Source organism: Rhipicephalus microplus, chromosome 6 (assembly GCF_043290135.1).
Source record: "Rhipicephalus microplus isolate Deutch F79 chromosome 6, USDA_Rmic, whole genome shotgun sequence".
In the NCBI taxonomy this organism is placed as follows: domain Eukaryota; kingdom Metazoa; phylum Arthropoda; class Arachnida; order Ixodida; family Ixodidae; genus Rhipicephalus; species Rhipicephalus microplus.
Genome location: NC_134705.1, coordinates 163,208,407 through 163,227,705, shown reverse-complemented (window position 1 = coordinate 163,227,705; position 19,299 = coordinate 163,208,407). Strand labels below are relative to the sequence as shown.

At 46.8% G+C, this 19,299-nt stretch overlaps 1 protein-coding gene across 6 annotated transcripts in view; it reads right to left on the bottom strand.

The window, feature by feature from the left end:
• Nucleotides 1-19,299, bottom strand: part of LOC119167205 (sodium/calcium exchanger 3) — a 362,967-nt gene that overhangs the window by 112,038 nt on the left and 231,630 nt on the right. For 5 of the 6 annotated variants that reach the window (XM_075866920.1, XM_075866923.1, XM_037418641.2 and 2 more), the window contains 3 exons: nucleotides 5,545-6,756; nucleotides 3,284-3,614; nucleotides 1,994-2,239 (listed from right to left, as the gene is read on the bottom strand). In XM_075866920.1, coding sequence (XP_075723035.1) covers nucleotides 1,994-2,239; nucleotides 3,284-3,614; nucleotides 5,545-6,620 — 1,653 coding nt within the window. In that variant the 5' untranslated portion in view covers nucleotides 6,621-6,756. The remainder of the gene's footprint in view (nucleotides 1-1,993; nucleotides 2,240-3,283; nucleotides 3,615-5,544; nucleotides 6,757-19,299) is intronic. The other variant, XM_075866921.1, reaches the window with a different exon arrangement.

Below are 19,299 nucleotides of genomic sequence, written 5' to 3'. Positions count from 1 at the left end.
AACCGTGGGGCAAAACAAAACACAACGTGGAGCAAAACGAGCCAGTGTGAAAAAGTTTCGTCAATTCAGATTACGCAGTAGAAACACCCAGAACCATGTGCGTGGGCCCTCACGAAGCCCACTGCTTGCACTTCACGCAATGAATAGAGACAGAATTCGTGACGTATTGCTTCTAAACTCCTAGTACATCAATCACACTCTTTCTTTGTGTGAATGGTGTCTTTTGTTGAACGCCTTGCACTTCATTAGATTAGTTTACGATTGGAGGTTCGAGTTGTTTTGACGCATCTTCTTCGCCTCTTTTTGCCGTCTTTGATGCAGAACTGCATGGGCATTTTGTGTCTTTCAACTTCGTCAGGCGGGCTTTTTGAGGCGATGAATTTCAAATTTTGTATAGCTTGTTATTTTTAAAAAAGTTCACTATGAAAAAAATTTAATTGAAACTCAATTCCAAGACGCATTTGCGAACGGCCTGACTTGGAAATTCTTTCAATTTTTTTTTCATGCCCCTCATGAGAGCATCCTTGGGAACGCGGTACAGCCTCAAAAGACAGTGAAGTTGACTTTATCAAACATAGCCTGAAGAGGCCGAGAAGGGGCCATTCTGACCACTAATTCAGCCTGGAGGCTCCGCCCAGCATGGCGATGGCAGCCGAAGGTTTGTAGCAATGTCCCGGGCCCTCTGGACCGCCTGTAGTTGTTCCTTATATTCGTTACTCTTGAGGGCTTCCTGCGAAGCCCCTTCGGTATTCAGTTGTGCTGTGCTGTGGGTAGGGCACAGCCAAAGCATGTGGTCGAAATCGCAATACGGATGGTTGCAAAGGGAGCATGTGGGTGGTGTGTCGGGGTCGACTCTGTGTAAGATGGATGGTGTTATGTACGTACGTGTTTGCAATCTTCTTAGAGTTAGAGCTTGCGCTTTGTTAAGTTTTGGGTGCGGTGCTGGGAAGGTACGTCTTTGTCCCCGGTAATCTGAAGTGATCTCGTGATTTGAGTGCTTTGTCCTGGCAGGAACAGCCTCAATGTAGCGGAAATAGAGTTAGGGCTGTCCTCAACAGCGGTCAGTGTTTTGTGATGTCGTTTTGTACATATGAAGCTCTATATATTATTTGCTTGAACGTCCTAACCATCCTAAAAAAATGTAACTTACATTTAGTACCAGCAAATGGTTCACTTAACAAGGCATTCTATAAGGCATTTTAATGCCCTCTTGTCGCGTTTTGCCCCTCCCAAATGTTTTGCCCCTCCAAAAGAAAAAAAAATCCGCTTTACACCATGCATCAAGTGAACCAAAATTTTGGTAGCTGTAGCTAGTAGCAAAAAAAAAATACGTAGGCTGTACTGACATCGGAGAAGCTTCATGCACGGATAAAAAAATTTGGCCGACCAGAATTTCGCCCCATTTTCATGGGTCACGAACACACTGACACCAGCTGCGTAATTTTTTCTACGTGAACGCTGCGAACAATGACAAACTTTTACACAAAAAAAGGTTGACAACTACCAGCACCTATCGCTGAAATAGAAAAACAATGAAAAGTACTTTTAGTATTAGCTACAGAAGTCAGCAAAGTCAAAATGCCGCGTTTTGCTCCATGTCTCATTTGAACACACCCTACTCTATGCAAATCATGTTGCCGCTTCCCCATCATGCATTGGCCTGCTTATTTCAGCAGTAATGCTTACTTGATCTTTTAAGTAATTATTTCAGAACCTCCCGACCACTCTGGAAGAACCTACCGAATGAACAGTGTCGTCCACACGTAAAGAGACCATCTTAATAGTATTGATCACCTCAAAATTCGGGAAATTATTATCAAGCTTGTCGACCCCACGGTAACACGTCATGTACGAAACTCTGATGTCTGTCTTGCCAAGTATAGAATAAACGTCGTAGCTCTACCACCTTGGAGGCCAATGAAGGGTTCACTTTAGATGTTGTCAACACTGCATCAAAGGCAACGCACGGTGAAGTTGTTCAGCGTTAGCATACCTGGCTCTCGGGCAGGCTGAAGACGCCGCTGTGGTCGTCGTCCAGGATCATGACGGTGCAGACAGAGGGCGCGTCCAGCTTCACGGGAGGCCTGCCCGCTCCCGTCGTGAGTCCCGGAGGCTGCGGCTGTCCCGGAGATCCGTTCATGGTGGTGGTGGCGCCACTGCCTCCGCTGCCCAGGTACCGGGGGTTCGAGAGACGCACGTAGAAGTGCTCGTCCTCCTCGAACACGTCGTCGTCGATCACCTGCGGGGATTACCACAGAGGTCTCTGTACCGAGGGCTTGCGATCGCGCACGTCAACGACAACCACGGCGACATATCTCAGCGGGTCAATAAAACTTGCCCTTGGTCTAGTTGGTACTAGCTTGACATATGTTGCCGATAGTTGCGCGACATAGGGGAAGAAGGACTGAAATATTCATATAGTTCGCGCGCACCCATTTTGGCAGTTCTTTTTTTATTCCATCTGTACTCTCGTGAGTGTCCCCCTTGTTACAGCCATGCAGCGACACTTTCCGCAACATATGTCAATCTCAGTGGTGGGACATATGTTTTGTACATGCCATGCTAAAGATGTTAAAGTTTGCCGTGAAGCGATAAGTTTGGGGAAAAGCTGGAGAATAAAAGGAAAGAATACTGCGGTACACGCACGCGCAGAAGCCCTGACACACACACACGTACGTACCCTTGTGGCTGGGTCATATGAAACCACAAGCAAACTCACAAGAAGAGCCTCTGGCATTGAAAAACGCTCACCCAGACACGAACATACAAATCAACACAGACTGCTAACAAACTCAAAGACAGACAGACACGCAAACACTTACATACCCCATCACACAACGCACACGCAAAAGTTACATGTACGCTACCTATACTACTTTAGTGCATGCTACCTACATGATCTAATCTACCTTTGTCCCAATTTACTTAACTTGACATACCCTAGCACTACTATAACCAATACATTGATTACGGCCTTAAAACTTAGTGGCACGTAAAGGACAATTCAAATTCATGGTGTTCTTTATCAATTTTAATCGACCTATTGTATATCATTTACGTCATTTCGATTACATTCTGCTGCCTAAACCCCTAAACTGGCTTTTCGTAAAAGCACTTTCCAAAATTTATCAATTATTTTCTTGATTTGGCGTAAGTCCACTGTACCTCCGGATTGTACGGGCTACACAATGCCAATTGCTCTTGCTTTTCTCTATGGGGACATGCACAGTACACACAACAGAGCTCACCTGCTGGCGTGGCTTTAGACATGGTACGTACGCACCTTGATGATGATCTGCTTCTGGTTCTCTCCGGGGCGGAAGACGAGGGTGCCTTCGACGGGCACGTAGTCGGTTTCGGCGTTGGCGGTGCCGTCCTCGGTGTTGTAGTCGACGCACACGGTGCTCTGCGGATCGCCGCCATCGCGCGCCACCGTGACGGCAAACTCGCCGACGTTCTCGAAGACCGTGTAGTGACCCGGGTCGAAAAACAGCCGCACGCACTCCTCTTCCACTTTCTCCTCCTTCCCCTCGTCCTTGACCCCGACTTCGCGAAGATCCGCCTTGCGCCGGATCAGGTTACCTGCACCCATGAGCTTGCGGGTCGCCTGGATTCTGCAAAGCAAGGGGAGACAATGTTCGCGTGGGAGTGCGATACGTAGACGGGGTCGGGAAAGACAGGGACAAGCACTCACTGCCAACTGAAAGTTTCATCGGAAAGCTGTGCAATATATACTGACAGAAGAGTCATTTCGTAAGCACATAAGTTAAGACCAACTCGCAAACCAAAATAACAGAACCGATTAAAATATCTATGTATATCAGCGCCACCTTATACCAACGCTCACTTTGGCTTACAGCAATTCTTTAACGCCTACTGCATCTTCGAGTCTCCGTAAACGCTAGCTCCTTATATCGGGCAGACGGTTGGCATGGCCAAACGCCAAGTCGCGCAATTGCCCATGTCGCGTGATCGGTGACAGTTTGACTTTTTGAGTAGGGCATATTCTGTACACGCGAGGTCGCGGCGATGAGACGTGGCCCAGGTATTTCGGGGGTCATCACGCCGCCGCAACAGGACTGAACGGAGCGGCACCTGCCCATACCAGGTTTGAAAATTATGCTCGAAAAATACCAGGTATCTGACAATATCTACCGGCACGTGGCGGACAACTTCGGAGTGCATACCCGCTGTGAGATATGCTCATTTTTGCGTGGAACGGGATCCCCCTATTTTATTTGCGTTCTCTTAAACGTCGGCAACTGTACTATAGCCATGGAGGCCCAGTTTCGACGAAGGTGATTTCTACAGCTATTCAGGCACAGAAAACAGAGCTCCTTGGCTCCTAAAGAAGACGTATAGAGCTTCTACGTTGGAAAAGGTCCATTTAAGAATAAGAAAGCTTGACCCTGATTTTGTAGCAATACCTGTTATTTGCCTTCGTATAATGTTTCTTGTACGTTACGGAATAGAAGAGCGTATATTTGCACGTGCCATTCGTGACCACGAACCATGGGACCTTCGTATTCCATTCTCTGAATTATTTAATGCAACCTTTGAAATTAACTACCGATTTCAACTATACATTCCAACAGCAGCTTACTGGCAGGGGCCCCGAACCATTTTTATAACTAATCATCGAATGACATGAATAACAGAGCGTATATTGGCACACGCATGAACTGCCGGGAAAATAGTTCGAGTCCGTTACGAAAGAGTGAAGTGACAGGCATTTGCCACACGCTCTAAGCCCCTTATGCCTCCTCGCGTGTAGCCCAACTGACCGAAAGCTACACTGGGGTAACACGGGGGAAGAAGCGACCTTAGCGCACGTCGTGTAACACGATCCCCCCCCCCCCGTCCAACCCTTGTGATTCACGAGTGCGTTAGTGTTGCTACTGTTTAATTCTTAGCACTCTATAGAACGCAGCGCAACCGAATTTAGACAGCCCGTAGCAATAACTCGACGTGATACCGGTCCTGGTTTATCTAATTTGTGAGCCAATAAAAGCCATTTGCTGACTGACGACATACCACTGGCGCCCCGCGCAACAAACGAGGGCCCAACGTTTGAATGAAGAGAGGACATTTGAGTAATTGGTAACTGCGCGCCTCGCTTGTAAAATCTACGCCACGCGCCCTTTGGCTGTGCTGTTCATTGATTGTTAATCAATACCGAGGTATTGCTCAGGACTGTTTTGAGGTGCTGTGAGTTCACTATGCATCATTGGTGCTTGAAGAGAAAATACGTGGCTTTCTTTCTGCAGTGCAGATATAGTTTTCAACTGTTCATCATGGGCCCAGTCCCATTTGGGTTTGTTGTCTTTCGTAGTTGAATATCTACAGATGATTACACAAACAACGCAGGGCTGAATACGAATCGCTTAACAGTAAACTGTAGAAGGCACGACCTATATACTATGATGTGCGCCTTTCATGAAGCATGCTGTATCACAAAGCTATTCCATGCCAATTCACGTAAATATACACATCCGAGGCACACCCTTTACACCGTTATTTCCGAAAATGTAAAAGCAAACAAACCTGTAGTAAGCTCTACTTTTTGGACAACGGGCAATGATTTCGTCTCGGGCCATGCTCTCCAGCTCGTCCATCGAGGCATCCGGATTCCTATGCCTGAGCTCCCGCAGGATCTGGGTGTACTCCTTGCGGTGCTCCTCAAATTCCTTGGCCTCCGAGCTCTGTTCCTCGCCGAACAGGCGCAGCGGGCCGCCTCCCAGGATGCCGTCGGCGAGCCTCTCCTTGTTGGGCGCCATCTCGACGTCCTCGCCCTCGCTGCCCACGATAACACCCCTCTTGGTGACCCTGTACTTCTTGGAAAGGTACTTGTATATCAGCAGCCTCCGGTCGGCGATGTACGCCGTCAGCACGGTGGCCGGAAAGAACATGAAGGTGATGGCGCCCTCCCACACCTCGATCACGCCCCAGGAGGAGTAGGTGAGGATGATGTAGAGCCAGATGTAGGCGAACACGCTCCACGTCATCGTGACGAAGAAGACGCGCAAGTGCTTGATGCGTCGCACCTCGTTCGGAGGGATGGAGTAGACGCAAATGGCGATAATGACGAACATGTTGAACGCAGCGCTGCCCACGATCGTGCCGGGACCCAGGTCACCGGCCTCGAAGTTCTGGGCGTAGATCTCGATCACGGACAAAAGGATCTCGGGTGCCGACGAGCCCAGGGCCATCAGGGTCAGGTTGGACACGGTTTCGTTCCATACGCGCACGCTGATGGTCTGGGTCTCGCCGTTGGGTTTCTTGATGGTCACCTCTTTCTCTTTGGAGGTGATGACCTCGATGGCGGCCATGAACCGGTCGGCGATGATTGATATTCCGATGAACATGTATGCCAGCGCCAGGAAGTAGACTAGGCCGCGAGCGACAACGTCACCCGTGCTTATGTTTTCCTGAGGCATCCATACGGGAAGGATGAGACCGTCCTTGCACTGCTCGCCGCTTCGGGTCTCGTTTGTGCTGACGTCAGCGCCGTCGCTCACCTCGCTGGTGTAGGCGGCGGCGGCGCCCATGGCTCCCGAAGCCAGGAGCAGTGCTAGGGACGTCAGCATCGTTTTTAGCGATCGGAACATAGGAGTCGCCATCTTCTTTTTCTTGCTCACTGCACGACGGTTGCGCACTTATATGGTGGCGCAGTTGCCGAAGGCTCGATTCTCTAAGTGCAAGTGCTAGGCTTGGAAAGGCTTCCCAGGCCCGGTGTGCCTCTCAGGGGCATTCTACCTGGAGAAAGAAAAAAGAGAAGAAAAGAAAATGCCTGTTAGAGCAATATTCTTCTAATTCGTTCAAATCGTTCAGGCACAAAAAGCGTTTTAATTCATTGTTCGGCACTTTATACACTGCACCTTATATTTTCTACGATGAAGCATGCTTAAGTAGTACGACGTCGGGAAAAAAAGTAAAATCGAAACATCTCGTTTAGAATATTCTGTTACGTCAGCATAAGCGTGCGCACGGAGGGAGGCGCTCACCCCCCCCCCCCCCCCCACCCTTGTCACCTGAGACGCGGGGCGCCATGTCAGTCCCCTACATTGACATAACAGGGAGGGGGGCGCTGCGATAAAACTTCGCCACCTCCACCGGAGGGGAACCCTGCACACGCCTATGGACGTGACAATATTGATTTCGCCCTTGTTACAACGAGTTGCTTGGTTCTGCGGGGACAACTTAGGCGCAGATGCACGAAACACGGGCTTTGTGATGTCTTCTTCGTGGTAATGCAATGAGGCTCGTTAGTCTGACCTCGAAGGAAACTACAAAGCTGTTCGAATCACGCGGAGTTTTGAGTCCACGAATGGGAGTGGACATAACACCACACATAGGGCGGGCAGTACCCAAACAACACGCTTCGGGGCTCATCAGCGCGAAATAGGCACTACTAAACATTTGTGCTGGGTGATTTCGTCACCCAGTCGGCACGGGTGACAACGTTGGAAGGTGTACTTGCTTAACCGAATATCCGCGTTTGCCGAGGGCGCTTTCGTCATATTTCATAAGACGAAGCGCGTTTCGGCTGATAACAAATGTCTGCATAAACGACGCACTTTTGTGACCGTCAGGAGGTTTCTTTATTTACGTAGCTGTTAGGATTACTATGTCGTAATATAATCGCGTGCCTCAAAACAGCCACGAAGCGTGCATAATTAATGCAGGTGCGTTTTATCAGTCGAAACACGCTTCGTTTTATGAAACTGATGCGACGAAAGCGCTCTGAGCGAGCGCGGATCTTAGGCAAAACAAGCACGCTTTCCTCCGTTGTCACCCGTGCAGAGCAGGTCTGCATGTCTGTAAGGCTGCGCATGCTCCTGTGGACGCGGCGTCACAACCCGCAACGACCGCAAGGTGTCGCGCCGCAGGGCAAGGCCGGCCGGCCGCTCGCGTGCTATACAAAGACGTGGCCGCGGCTGCAAAGGAAATATCGCAGCAAATACGCATGCATGTCGGTAGAGCGCACTCAGCCTTGACATTGGTTGTCGTATACAGCATTCCGTAAGCAACCTTTTAGGCTTGGCACCATGAAACACGTTTTAGCCCCACAATCAGCTCTGAAGATTCGGGGAGGCTAGAGCGAACTATAGTTCAGGCCGAGCTCTCTGTCTTCTAATGAATCATCTATCTCTCATTTTCTCTCTCTATAGGGGAAAGCGTGTCTACTTCAGAGGTTATGAATTTCAAAGAGGATAGAGGCATAATAAAATTATCAGCAGTTGATACAAGCAGAGAAGTCTACAATATCAGAGACAAAAATAAACAAAAAGTCTAGGTTGATGTTAAAGGGGTACTGACACAAAAACTTTGGCTTCGCGTTTTTCTGCTGCAATACGTTGCTGTGGGCCTGTTATTCATGGCACGACCCATCGTTTGCTGCCGCACGCGACAGATAATTAAATACAGGCCCCTCATCATCAATAAGTTTCTGTTTCGGTTTGAGAGAGTTCCAAAAACTGGGTGCAACTGTCGCCACCTAGCGTATGCAGCTCTTGACACGTCAGCACACAAAACTGTGACGCACTTTCGCACGTTGTGCATCAAGAATCACCTTCAAATAGGAAACGGGACTGGAATGTCACCGAACACAAAACTTTCCAAGCGCGCGCCATGGCCACGCACTCACAACCATGCAGCCGCCGAGAAATACAGACTTCAGGAACTAACGTGGCAAAAGAAAAATGGCGGCTATGAAATCATCATAACTTGTTTTGTTGACCGCAGCGTGGTGACATGAGGGAAGTATGGGGGTCCCCTTGGGGTCCCCTCCGAGGGTTTCTATACCGCTATGGAGACGGTCGCATAAAGCGCCTTCCAAGCTACATTCGCTGTTGATATTTTGCAGATGATATACGAATATTCACGAGGTTCGACCCCGCAGGCTATCTCTGCCTCAAAATTTTCTGTCAGTATCCGTTCAATGAAGCTGGCGCCTTTCCAGGCGCATACACGACACTACACTTAAGAAAACATGTACGCTTTTCCGAAGAAAAAAAAAAGATGGCTAGGATGGTGGACCTCCGCAGACTGTTGGTCACAATCTCATTTCGTAGTACAGGCTAATATTCATAATCGTCATCTGCCTCCAATGAACTTACTCGAACTAGTATATAGGCATGACCACCGACAATCAATTAAAATAAATTGAATTGAGGTTTCCTTATCCTGACTGCCTACAGAAACAGGAGCGGCGGCTGAATTATCTATAGCTTAAAAAAGAAGGCTACAGAGAATTGAATACTCCCATGTTACAGTTTGGCACGCAGGCCGACGTTTATAATGAAGCATTTCAACAATAACCAAGCATAGGTCAGTAGTATTTCAATTGCTTTTAGAGCACAGCCCGCCAAGACCAAAATAATGACATGTTGTGTGTTCCAGATATTGTCGCGTATGTGATATATAAAGTATAAAGCACAGTAGAAGATGGTTAAGTACGTTGGATCCATATTGACTTGGACATTGTTGTATAGAATGCAAGTTGAATGCAAGGAACTTCGCGGTCTGACCATGGTGGCTAGGAAGATTGTCCCAATATTGCTGGAGTGTGCCTTATTGTGCAGTTGGTTCAACGCGTTTATGAAAATTAAGCAAAGCATTGAAACAATCAGATGCTGCCCACGGAAAAGCGCATAGCGAGCGCTGCGTTGCTTATAGTGCAGGGCCCGTGGTCCGTTTTTCCTCCACCGAAAATTCATCGTTCCCGCGCTGTTTTGCCCCTTAGCCAACATAGTGTCGACAAGTTTCGGCTGAAGGTATACACGAGCGCAAAAATTTTAACCGCCATCTTCTGAGCACGAAGCATCTCACATGGTGTTTTCCTAAGGTTTGTGCCCAACGCTTCATAAAATAGAGCTATATTGTTTGTATGCTTTGGCCCCAAATAATACACACACCAAGTAAAGGAACACTCAACGACAAGCACAAGCGGCACTTCCAACTAAAGTAGACCGAGCGCAAATCCAGGCTTAAGTGACAACCTACAGATATGCGCCGTCTTACGCTATCCAGCTATCAAACAATCTCTTCTCCTATACGGACAACGTCACCGACGGTTCGCTGATACACCTTTCACCTTTCTTCTTAATGTAATAGGCTTCCGAGACTGCGCACGTCTGTATGTGTCTACTTATGTCTGGATTTGCGCCCGGTCTACTTTAGTTGGAAGTGGCGCTTGTGCTTGTCGTTGAGTGTGCCTTTACTTTGTGTGTGTTATTTGTGGCCAAAGCATGTCATTAAGCAAGTACCAACTAGGCCAACAATCAGTATTGTTACAACACATTGTTTGTATTTGTTCTTTTGTGCTTCTTGTACTCGAGTGCCAGCTGTATATGACGTCAAATTGCAGGAACGCCAGGTTGTGTTCTCAGCTGTCAAAGTATATGCGCGTCCGGACAGTTGACCACAGCTTCAATACAATCGTGCTTATGGGGACGGGCTGAATGTGAACGCTTAACCATGGAAACCACGAGCTGCCCACCCAAACATGGAGCAATAGCTCTTGTTGACTCGTCCATATGACATTGTAGCCCTAGTGAAAAATAATTACAGTTTATCAACGCTATTATATCCACAGAACAACTGGGACTTAAGATATACATTACTAAGGACACATGCTTAGCAACCTTCACAAGACCAAAGCACAAAGTTATAAACTGGCCGAAACGCAAGGCGCAGACGAGTGTTTAACAAAGATAAACTGTTTTGCCGTGCTCCCAGGGTGAAACTGATTGATTTATTTGTGGAGTTTAACGTTCCAAAACCACTATATGATTATGAGAGACGCCGTGCTGGAGGGCTCCGGAAATTTTTACCACCTGGGGTTCTTTCACGTGTACCCAAATCTGAGCACACGGGTCTACGACATTTTCACCTCCATCGAAAATGCAGCCGCCACAGCCGGGACTCGATCCCGCGACCTGCGGGTCAGTACCCGAGTACCTTAGCCACTAGACCACCGCGCGGGGCCAGAGTTAAACTGACACACGTATGAGATTGGAGGGCGAAGTAATACGAAGCTACGTAATTTTTCGTAAGCAACGTATTGGTTCCTTTCCCAATTCATAAAAACTTGTAAGAAAGATTTCTATTCAGCCACATTGCCTCCTTTTCTACGAGCTCCTCGTCAGCCCAGGTGTAGCGTGGCCAGCAATGTTGTCGCCCCTGGTTAACTCCGTTAACACCCATGGTCATCTCTTCAAGGTGCCTTTCTCAAAGGTCCAGAGGTGAGACCCTGGAAATCCATTTTAACGCGGCACTCAGCGCTGCTAAAGCGCATTTAATGGCTAACAGCTGGCCACGTGTCACTAACAAGGCATAACCTAGGCCGGAGTTTTAAGAGGAAGCGAGAGCTTTCAGTGCGCTTTCAAGGTGGCTTGGCAAAGAAGGCTCTGTGTTGCGCGTGGTGGGGCGGTGACCTTCTTAAAGGTATACCTCTTGGGCTGTCCGTTAGGCCTTCTTTCAAGTCATTACAAATTTACCCGCTAATGCCGCTTTCCTGTGTGGCGAGTGGGGAACAGCGGCCGGTGTAGTCCAGAGACAGGACGCAGGAATTTTTAAGTACATGCGTATACTTAAATATTTAAGTACTTCGCGATATTAAATTCGCTCACGTATCTAACCAGTTCCTGGTTAGCTGGCAGTTCTTGCATTTAACGCTATATTCAATGGACCTATTTTCAATTCGTCTTTGAACAGCCACAAGCCAGGGTAATGATGATCTTCAAATTATCAAAGCCTTACCCGTCATGGTGGCCTAGTCGTTGTGGTGCAGGTTGCATGAACGTCGGGCAGGGGGGGTGCGAAATTGGCAGTCCATGTGCCGATTATAGTAGTGTGACAAAAACACGACCACTTTAATCGGTTTTTAAAGACGATAGTCTTTCTTGGGAACCTCCGACGCAAAAGTTTTGGTCTCGTCTGTCTGTCTGTCTGTCTGTCTGTCTGTCTGTCTGTCTGTCTGTCTGTCTGTCTGTCTGTCTGTCTGTCTGTCTGTCTGTCTGTCTGTCTGTCTGTCTGTCTGTCTGTCTGGTTGTCGACTCTTAACAGCATCGGGTATTTGAAACGGCCGACCCCATCCGCAGAGCCCACCTATGTTGCTCAAGCTTCAGCGTTCACACTTCTGCAATTGTCGATTAAAAAGCAATTATTGCGCGTGTCTGGGGCACCATAACAACACGTATATATTCTCCATGTGCGCCTTTTAGCAGAAAAGGCTTACATAAGTAATTTTAAGGACCGTAGCGCTTATCACGCTGTGCTGACCATCCAAGGCTTGCACGGAAAGGCGAGTGTTTCCAACGCTTTGCTAAAACGAGGCGGTGGGGGCACCCACCCGTCGCGTCGCGTTCTACACCTTATCACCTCTGAGGCGGGCACGCACACCAGTCTCAGAGCCACGCGCTTTGTTTTTGAAAGAAACTGCCAGATGGCGCTCATGTCTCACGTGTGACGTCACTTGATGCGCTCGTTCACTTCCACTGCACGCTCGAGGCACTCTAACGCAGCACCTCCAGAATAACATTCACCAATTTTCTTGAGCAGAACATCAAATAAATGTTTTGTTCACTCTCTCCACACGCAATATTATCGTCTTTCGACGACATTTGCAGATGAAATGCAGATACGGGCCATTTTTTTTTCAGAGTGTAGCCGCAAGAACGAAGGTGAAGCAAATGCGTCTACTGGCCGACAGGTCTACGCTGGCCTAAGAGTTGTGCCTCGCAGCGGCCACAGACACCAACGCCAGACTTCCCTTCTCGTATACTATTGCGAAACTGTGCCCATAACTAGTCGAACAAACTTGGACCGGACGTAAACGGAAATTTGATTGACAGCCCCCGCGTCGCACTGCACGTCCGACAGAGCGCGCGCCAAGACGTCACCCCGGCGCAGTGAGCGAGTTCGACGAGGCCAAACTTTTCCCGAGCGCGCGGCAGCAATCGGGGGGAGGCGATTGGATGGCCCTGAAGCTGTCAACGCGCCCGAAGCTCCCAATTTCCCCGGAGGCGGCGGCTGCAAGTCCGCGAGTTGGGAGAAAGGTTTGGGGCAAACATGGCGCGAGGTCACGTGAACGCAAGTCCGCCTCAAGCCCTCCTAACTCGCGGCGCGAAGTAGGGGGTCGGCGCCACTAAGGGCGATTACTCTTAACTCCGGAAGATACCCTTATGAAATCAGCAAACACCACAAGTGCCAACTGGGAACAAGGGAACAACAGTGCGTATATATATATATACGCTCACAAACGCACACAAACACACGCTCGAACTCACATAGGGGTGGTCGAATTCCACTTCCTTGCCACAGAAAAATACCTCTCTCTCTCTCTCTCTCTCTCTCTCTCTCTCTCTCTCTCTCTCTCTATATATATATATATATATATATATATATATATATATATATATATATATATATATATATATATATATATATATATATATATAATAAGGGAAAGAAGTGTATGCCTAAGGGCTCGTTTTACCGTGTTTTAACACAATATTATTGAGATCTAACAGACAGTAATGCCAAGGAATGTACAGGGGAAGTTATTAGAATCAATGGAATGTAAATAAGAAGAAAGAAAAGTGGATGAAAAAATAACGAGCCGTGAGCAGGAAGCGAACGTACGACCTTCGAATAACGCGTTCGATGCTCTAACCACTGAGCTACCACAGCGGCCTTCCCTCCATCCACTTTTTTGGGTTTATATGTGAATTTAGAAGTAAGAGTGTCAGTCAGTTCCTGCTCACGGCTGGTTATTTTTTCATCCACTTTTCTTTCTTCTTATTTACATTCCATTGGTTCTAATAACTTCCCCTGTACATTTCATTCCTTGGCATTAGTTTGTTAGATCTCATGTATATATGTATATATATATATATATATATATATATATATATATATATATATATATATATATATATATAGAGAGAGAGAGAGAGAGAGAGAGAGAGAGAGACAGAGAGAGAGAATCGTACTGGCGGCCTTGATCGCCAATTCATATCTCTCTACCCCCGTTCTAGACGTGTTCTCCGCACACAATCTAGTTTACCTTCTAAGGCGAGCGATATATTCAAGATGCCTCATCAGGCGTGCAAAGTGGCTTTCGGTGGCGTCCGCAAGAGCTACGGAAGACACCACAGGATCGAAGATGCCGGCTTGAAGACGTCATCATAACATAACAGATTGCCAAAGTTTGTGACGTCATGAGGCATCACTGTGACGTCGCGTGGCATTATTTTTGTCTAACATAACACGACAACGACGGATACAGTTATCTATGCGGAGAATTTCCGCTATACAGTCAAAACCTCTTATAACGATGCCAGCTTTAGCAATATACCGGTTAAAACAATGAGATGCTGCTGCTCCGTGAACTATTGTATGTTTTATATGCTGAACTAACCCGCTTACAGCAATGTTTGCCTGCTGCATTATCGGTTATAACAATGAATCCTAGCTTTCGAGTACTCAAGTCGGGATGTAATAGAATGCGAAATCCTTGAAGACATAGAAAATGAGAAATTCAAGCCACTGAGTCCCCAAGAGTGCCTTCAATATTTCGGTATGTTTCACCGCAATAAATTGAAGTAAAGCTTACTTCCAAGATGGGCCATGGCGTAAGATCAGCGGTACCTTCTTTTAATGCAGTCTTAGAAATACAATTTCAGTAAAAAGTTGAGAGTTGAAAAAGTTTCACCGTCCGAAGCTTCGCATGTTGTCATACATTGGCTCCACAAGGTTTGTGGCGGTCCCGCGAAAGCGTCCGAATTTACAAGCATGTCCGACAGACATGTCAACTTGTTATCCTTATCACTAATGCCTGCTTGCATATCTCATCCGATATTATGCTTTTGCCATGACAATTTGCCATCCTAGTTTGCTTTGTTTCTATGCAATCCATTTATAGCAATTACCGGATATAACAATGACATTTTTGTGGCTCTTGAGCATTATTCAAGTGGGTTCGACTGTATAAACTCCGCAGAGCGGCTGGCGTCTAGAATTTATGCAAATGTAATTGAATGAAGCCTGTGCGCAAATCATATTTGCCTAAAGAGGAAAGAGGACGATGACCTTGGGTTGAGCTTGCACTTAGGTTGCAGCCGGTAGTATAGCACGGCAGACTGGGCGAGTTTGTTGAAATGCGTGGTACTCAAACAACGACGCCAAAAACGGGACCAAGAAAAAGAGAAGACATGTACGACGCTCTACTTTGCAAATGAGTTTAGTGGGAGAAATATTTCACTTTTTTAAAGCCAAATAACTAGCGCGTGTGCATGCTCGTTGTGAAGAACAGCACTGGTAAGTATACATAAAAGCATAAAAACTGTCTGATACACGGACGTACGCGTGAGAAATGCCGACAGTATTTCTGGTCAAGCAGGCTTTTTTTATGATGCAAAGAATCACAAGGCTGACTAACACAAACGACTTCTTTTCTTGAAATATGAAGAGCTTCCTTCGCTTTACTAGTACGGGCGCCTTTATGAACAACCGCGTTGGCACCGAACGCAGCGCTGCCACACTCGGAGCCGTGCCTTTCGCGCTGTTGTTGAGAGTACTCAGTCTCCTACAGCATGCTAGCCGCAATCGCTCATATTAAGCAGCGGCGGTGTTTCGCGGATTTCGGTTGACATCGTATGACAGGGTCGCACTGACGTGACATAATACTAGAGGTCCACTTCTGAGCTCAACTATTAGTTATCGGTTGTTGTAGTGGTATAGCAATGACAAGTATGGCTTTCTTTTTTTTTTTACGCCCCGACAAGCTGCATGCAAGGATCACACTCAGGAGCATACTGCCGTACCGATGTACCGATAACAACCACCTAAATATTCAAAGGACTCGAACATTTCGTGAGCCAGAATAGCACAGCGCGGCACCGAATCATTGAATTTCAATACGAGTCCGTCGATATACATCTCATCGTCGAAATATGCATTAGATATACGCAAACTTCACGCAATGGCCACTTCACAAAAGTCCTCCGGGCTACAGATGCGGTCGATAAATCATGAAAGCTGCACTGTCCCCCCCCCCCCCCCCAACCTTTTTCGAAGGGTTTCCACACCAAAATGACTTGAAGAAAAAAACGAGCTGTCGTCCCCATGGCGAAGCCCGCCTTCCACGTCTTCCTTATTTGAACACCCTGATCTGAACTACTCCTAATGATGACATCGCCGCTCTTTGTCATCTACGTAGTTTTCAAATTAACCAACACGCAACTGACATCATTTTCCCCATGAGGTCAAAAGGGACACTAATGAGCAAAACGATTTTTCGCGTACGATTGAAATACAATTTTGCAATTCCGAACACGCCACTCTTACCGCGAGACGACGCTTTGTAAGCAGCCCCGCCGCGGTGGTCTAGTGGCTAAGGTACTCGGCTGCTGACCTGCAGGTCGCGGGATCAAACCCCGGCTGTGGCGGCTGCATTTCTGATGGAGGCGGAAATGTTGTAGGCCCGTGTACTCAGATTTGGGTGCACGTTAAAGAACCCCAGGTGGTCAAAATTTCCGGAGCCCTCCACTACGGCGTGTCTCATAATCAAATGGTGGTTTTGGGACGTTATACCCCACAAATCAATCAATCAATCGCTTTGTAAGCAAGAAAACGTGGTGGGAGGGGGAATGCCAATGGAAACGCCACCTTGAGATTCGCGCGCCGAACACCGTAACGCCATAGATATTGAAGGCATCTAGAGGCTCCTGCGTAGCTTCTAATCGATAAAAAAGATATACGTTGTCATCTGTGGCTGCCATAGACCTATCATACACATTTTCAGAAAAATTTCATCGAGTCAATGTCACGAAACTGCCGAATAAACATTTTAAAATTTGTGACGTCACGAGCGGTGGATTCGGGGCTATATTTAAAAATGAAACTTCAGGCCTGTTTTTCTCTTCTAATAATGAACGTAGGATAGGGAAACATGTTACATTAGGATTCCCAGAGTGCAGTTTTTCAACCTAAACAAAGTCATCGTTTCACTTTAGTGTCTCTTTAACATGCAGGAGAAAAGTTGGTAATAACACAGCTACAAGGACAAATACAGCGAACGCTACAGGGCATGCTGTAAGTGACAAAATCGTCCCATGACCGACGCCCTTCGGTGTACACCAAAAAGAACAAAAATACTGCGCATAATTTGTCTGAATTGAGCAGTTTCATATGCATCAGTTCCCACGACAAAGGCCTACATATCTTCTCTGGAGGTCAGATCACATGATTCGTGCCAGAAAAAAATGTTGGCGCATGTACACAAACATCTTTAAAGAGCCATTCATTTTGGTCGGAACGTCGAGCCTTATAAAACAAAAATGTTCGGTACGCATGATACTTGTGGTATTTACACATCTACAGCCATTGTGTTGCACATCATCTGTCTATAAGGGCTGGCAACAATTAAGCGTAGTCGCCATCTTAGTGATGTCCGCTCGGAGAGGGTTGGCCTTCTTTACATGTCTTCAATATGCAAAAGTCCCTTGGACAGCCATACAAAGCATAATCAGTCACAGAAGACGAAGGACCTTTGCATTCCCTCGCCAAATCTAAACACTAATCTTGTTTTCCGTACACTTCCGATCCACAGGTGCGCAACAAAAAACAACGGTGTGACGTGTGACCTCGTCGATCTGGTGTGCTTCGAAAGAACGACCGAACAAAAATAAATTAAAGTAATAAATACACCAGAGGCATGCAGGCCGCGCTAATCGAACAACTTGATCTGTCTCGCAGTGGTGGATCATCGCCTCTCGGCAGGCAATGTCGGATTACGGTTCCTGTCTACACAAACAATGGCAAACAAAGAAAAAATCAACGAACCCCTCAATCCTTTTGAATAAGAAATGAGCTCTTACGCTCCTAGATAGAGTGAACGTGACCCACGACAGAGGGGTGCGTGACGTATGCGTACTTCCAGAATAAGGCATGCACAACAGGGCAAAAGACAAATAGTACTAGCAAGCAGGAACTTGTATTACGGCGTGACCAGAACAAAAAAAAAAGACTTAAAAAGAGTGCTTCAAGAGTGCACAGAGGTTCCCTATGGCCGGCAAGAATGTTCTGAGTCAAACATGTGTAAAGAAATACCCGTTGGAATCATTCTTCATGTACGCGACAGAATAACAGAGCAGGGGAGTTGAATCAGATGGATATAAATGTATGTCCATATGACTGCATATATACCGTGTCGAAGCAACGAAAGTCGTATCTTCATTTGCTTTGTTTCTTATTCTATCAGGGTCAGCGTAATTTGTTTCTCGCTATATATATATATATATATATATATATATATATATATATATATATATGTATGTATGTATGTATGTATGTATGTATGTATGTATGTATGTATGTATGTATGTATGTATGTATGTATGTGTGTGTGTGTGTGTGTGTGTGTGTGTGTGTGCGTGTGCGTGTGTGTGTGTGTGTGTGTGTGACTTCCTTATCCTTATGTCTTGAAAAAAGACGGGGTTCTCGTGGAAACGTCCGCTGAACAAACAGTTATGTGAAAGCACGTCTATTGCCACACACACACATTATATATATATATATTTAAAACTTATTACAATGCACCTAAAACATACAATAAACCTCCCATATACTTTCCTTTACTTCATTATCTGATGCTTTTTGTAATATATATAGTGACGGATGCGAACCTCCAATCTTGCTGCACACGCAAGAGGCCAAAAAAGACAGATGGCGCTAGACAGCAAGCTGAACCACTATTTCAACATGGCCGGAACACAAAAAGAAGAACATGCAAGATTGAAGGTTACTTTAAGAATGTCCCGAGCTTCTGTATAGTTCGCAAGGAAGCACCGCATCATTAAAAGCACGCTACGAAAAGGAGCGACAGTTGGAGTCCATACGTCACGGAAGGGACCACGGTATTGCGACAGAGAACAACGGAGTGGGGGGAATCGATCAGATGGTTAGGGTCCGTACATGTATAAAAATACTACTGTATATACGGGAAACCTTTGGCGGTCTCCAGTGTCCGTAGGAGGCCTCACTGTAACTTGATATACAATGCCGTGACTCCAGTGACGCCGATATAAACAGAGTGGTTTGGCGGGGGGACACGTCATGGACGGACTTCTGTTTGCGACGCAGCCAGCCAAAGGGCTGTCGCTGCCGCTCCCGACACCGGAAGAGAAAGTCGAAGAATAATGAAGGCACATTCGGGGATTGATTGATTGGTTGATTGATTGATTTGTGGGGTTTAACGTCCCAAAACCACTATTTGATTATGAGAGACGCCGT